This window comes from Lepidothrix coronata, unplaced genomic scaffold (assembly GCF_001604755.1).
Source record: "Lepidothrix coronata isolate B3197 unplaced genomic scaffold, Lepidothrix_coronata-1.0 Scaffold173, whole genome shotgun sequence".
In the NCBI taxonomy this organism is placed as follows: Eukaryota; Metazoa; Chordata; class Aves; order Passeriformes; family Pipridae; genus Lepidothrix; species Lepidothrix coronata.
Genome location: NW_016690353.1, coordinates 1,583,534 through 1,585,412, shown reverse-complemented (window position 1 = coordinate 1,585,412; position 1,879 = coordinate 1,583,534). Strand labels below are relative to the sequence as shown.

General features: G+C 51.8%; 1 protein-coding gene across 5 annotated transcripts in view; it reads left to right on the top strand.

Annotated features, from left to right (window-relative positions):
• Positions 1-1,879, top strand: part of ALS2CL (ALS2 C-terminal like) — a 71,880-nt gene that overhangs the window by 36,951 nt on the left and 33,050 nt on the right. For all 5 annotated transcript variants that reach the window (XM_017830046.1, XM_017830047.1, XM_017830048.1 and 2 more), the window contains exons 8-9: positions 530-606; positions 1,275-1,341. In XM_017830046.1, the coding sequence (XP_017685535.1) occupies positions 530-606; positions 1,275-1,341 (144 nt within the window). The remainder of the gene's footprint in view (positions 1-529; positions 607-1,274; positions 1,342-1,879) is intronic.

Below are 1,879 nucleotides of genomic sequence, written 5' to 3'. Positions count from 1 at the left end.
TTGCACTCATGGGCCATTTTTGGCTGTACCACTTGGAGTCCAAATCATGGATAGATCATGGAATGGTTTGGGTTGGAAGGGACCTTAAAGATCATCTCATTCCAACCCCCTGCCGTGGACAAGGGGATCTTCCACTATCCCAGGTTGCTCCAACCTGGCCTTGGACACTTCCAGGGATGGGGCAGCCGCAGCTTCTCTGGGAATATTGGATGTCTGGAATGATTTGGGAGTGTTGCCATGTGATAGAACAGACACTCCTGTAGAGATAAGTGTCATCTAAGAGGGTCTGTGGTAGCTGTGACCTTTTGGGACACCATTTAGAAGGGTTAAACTAAGAACTTCCTTCCTTCTCCTTCCTTCATTTTTAGCCTCCAAGGTCTTTATCGTGGTGTGGGAGAGTTGTGTGGACCACAAAGGAGGGAATTCCCAGTGCTGCCAGTCTGGCTCTGCCATTCCATGGATTATCAGAGCGAGGGCAAAGTGGGATGTTGACACCACTAACAGGAACATCTCCTCCCTTTTGTTGCAGGGAAACAGCTTCCAGAGTTTTGACCTGAAGCTCGTGTGGGTGGATGAAAACTGCGGAGAGAAATCGGCTCCGGGGCTGTAAGTGAGGAATTCCCACTTGGATCTTAAGGAAGAAATAATAAGAAATGTTCCAGTTGATTGTGAAACTGTGAGGAAACGACTCAAAACTTTGTGCCATCTCCTTTCCAACCGGTGGGGTTGGGCTGGGGGGCACTGGGGCACCTTCCAAGTGGGCTCCCAGCAGCTTGGGCTTTGCTCACCTTGGCTGACAGACTGGAATCCCGGGATCACTGAGGTTGGAAAAGCCCTTCAAGGGCACAGAGTCCACCCTATGGCTGATCCCCACCTTGTCCCCGATGCCCACCTTGTCCCCCAGCCCAGAGCACTGAGTGCCACATCCAGGCCTTCCTTGGGCACCTCCAGGGCTGGGGACTCCAAACCTCCCTGGGCAGCCCCTGCCAAGGCCTGACCACCCTTTCCAGCAAGAAATTCCTCCTGATGTCCAAGTTGACCCTCCCCTGGCACAGCTTGAGGCCATTCCTTCTCATCATTATTAATTAATACCCATTAATAACAGGATGATTTAGGCTCCAGACCTAGAGAACAAAGTTGACCAGTTGAGCATCTCTTCAGAAGGAGAGAGCAGCTGTAAAAGCAGCATTTTGAAGGGGAGAGAGAAGAGCAGGAGCTGCTGTTGGACTCAGAAATGTGTTTCCATAGTCTCTGTCGTGTCTTTTCCCTCCCAGGCACGGCCTGCGCATCACCACCCCAGAAGAAACCTTCCTCCTCTCTGCCAAAGACCCGCAGATGAAGGTCGGTCTTTGTGATTTTTGCCATCTCTTTATTATTTCAAGCAGAATAATCAGCAGAATAATCAGTGGGGGTTGATTTGGGGGTTTTTTTTTGGCCCCTTGGCCAAGCCAGTCGTGTATTAGATGGCCGGAGGTGGCTTAGATGGGTCACAGAATTCCAGAATGTGCCGAGTTGGAAGGGACCCACAAGGATCATCCAGTCCCAACTCCTGCACCCCTGCACAGGCCCATCCCCAAGAGTCCCACCCTGTGCCCCAGAGGATCATCCAAAGCCTCCTGGAGGCTGTGCCCACTGCCCTGTGGGTGGGAGATGAAAAATCATAGAATCAGAGAATCAGCTGGGTTGGAAGGGACCTCCAAGATCATCCAGTCCAACCCTTGATCCACTACCACTGCAGTTGCTAGACCATGGCACTGATGCCACATCCAGTCTTATCTGGATAAGATACCTCGAGTATTGTGTCCAGTTCTGGGCCCTCAGCTCAGGAAGGACATGGAGGGGCTGGAGCAGGTCCAGAGAAGAGCAACAAAGCTGGGGA